At 34.0% G+C, this 1891-nt stretch overlaps 1 protein-coding gene across 1 annotated transcript; it reads left to right on the top strand.

The window, feature by feature from the left end:
• Positions 1 to 206: 206 nt before the first annotated feature.
• LOC114580712 lies at positions 207 to 1179 on the top strand. Its single transcript, XM_028699144.1, has 4 exons — positions 207 to 437; positions 513 to 669; positions 739 to 924; positions 1019 to 1179. The coding sequence occupies exons 1-4, from the start codon at positions 207 to 209 to the stop codon at positions 1177 to 1179; spliced, it is 735 nt and encodes a 244-aa protein (XP_028554977.1).
• The last annotated feature ends 712 nt before the right edge of the window (positions 1180 to 1891 follow it).

The following is a 1891-nucleotide window of genomic DNA, read 5'->3' on the forward strand; positions in this document are numbered from 1 at the left end:
TGCAATTAGTACATTATGTGTACTATTGCTAGAGATTCAAGAAGAAAAAAAAATATGATCCTCAACGGAATATACAACGTGACACATATCTTTCTAGGTTGTATAATGGATGTGATTCGGACTGTGTTGACATGGTACGCATGAGGCGAGCGCCTTTTTTCAAATTATGTGATTTAATGCGTACACGAGAATTGTTGTTAGATACAATGAATGTTCGGATCGAGGAACAAGTTGCAATGTTATTACATACACTCGGGCATAGTGTTCGTAACCGAGTAATCCGATTTAACTTTCATCGCTCTGGTGAAACTGTTAGTAGGTACTTCAAAGCTGCATTACATGCTGTAGGGGAGTTACGTAATGAATTTATCAAGCCTCCACCACCTGAAACTCCATATAAGATTAAATCAAGTAATAGGTTCATGCCCTTTTTCAAGGTATAATCTGTTTTTATTCAATTAAATTTTCTATATGTTTTACGTAATCCTAATTTTATTATTTGTCAAATTTAGGATTGTATTGGCGCGATAGATGGAACTCATATTAAAGCTAGGGTTCCAAAAGAGAACGAAGCCGCGTTTAGAGGAAGGAAACCATACCCAACACAAAATGTTTTAGCAGTAGTAGATTTTGATTTAAAAATCACATACGTGCTTGCTGGTTGGGAAGGTTCTGCTCATGACGCAACAATACTTTAAAATGCATTAGAAAGATCAGATGGTTTACGTGTCCGAGCAGGTAAATATTATCTAGCTGATGGTGGCTATTCCACACGAAATGGTTTTATTTCACCATATCGTGCCACAAGATATCACTTGAAGGAGTTCAGTTCTGTTCAACCTACAAATTCAAAGGAGCTTTTTAATCTACGGCATTCCTCCTTACGCGCTACTGTAGAGCGTGCATTTGGTTCCTTGAAAAACCGTTTCACAATTATAAAATGTGAACCATACTTTCCTCTACAAACTCAAGTTGAAATTGTGATTCTGTTGCATACTGCATAATTCGATAATTACAGAAGGTGGCGATGAGTTCATTCAATCCGAAGATGAATGGGCTAGAATGAGTCACTGTAGAAGAAGATATCAAGCAGCTATAGATGATTCGCTAGAATGGCTAGATAAAAGAGATGAAATTGCTCAATTCATGTGGAGTCGCATGCAAAATGATGGATATTAGATTTGTTTCTTAACTTTTTGTAAATTTACATGTGACTTTTATCTTTCTTATCATTGATTACAGAATGATGTGCCTATTATAATTTGTTATTGTTTGATTCTTTTGTGAAGTACTTAAGTTGTAGTTTCGTTAATGCTTGTTATGTGAACTATAAATTGTTTGCTAAGGCATATTTGTGAAATGCACTCAAAAAACTTTACAATCAACTATTTTATGTTATTATTATTTGTTATTGTTTGATTCTTTTATGAACAACTATGCCAAATAAAAATACATTGTCATTCATACATTCAGTCCTTTTTAGGAGTTACATATATTTATACTATTTTATGTTAGGGAAGAATGAATTCGTCACAAACAGAGATGAACGGTAATTCGAAATCAAAGAGGAAAATTTTTTTTATGGAGCTTAAAACCTGAATGGATAACTGGATTGCTTCAAATAATGATGGAATTTGAAAATGCAAATATGCGAAGTGCACAAGGATTCAAGGACTTTGTTTATCATGGTGCAGCCCAAAAAATGAAAGAGAAGTTTGGAATAGAGGTGACAGGTGAGCAATGCAAGAACCAAATAAGGCATCAAAGAAGTGTGTGGAATCACATTCAGGAGTTAAAAAAAAATCAGGTGTATCTTGGGATGAAACAAAAAAAAATGATTGTCATAATTCAAGAAGAATATGCATCACATATTCAGGTATTATTTTAATCA

Source organism: Dendrobium catenatum, unplaced genomic scaffold, assembly GCF_001605985.2.
Source record: "Dendrobium catenatum unplaced genomic scaffold, ASM160598v2 fragScaff_scaffold_1220, whole genome shotgun sequence".
Classification (NCBI taxonomy): domain Eukaryota; kingdom Viridiplantae; phylum Streptophyta; class Magnoliopsida; order Asparagales; family Orchidaceae; genus Dendrobium; species Dendrobium catenatum.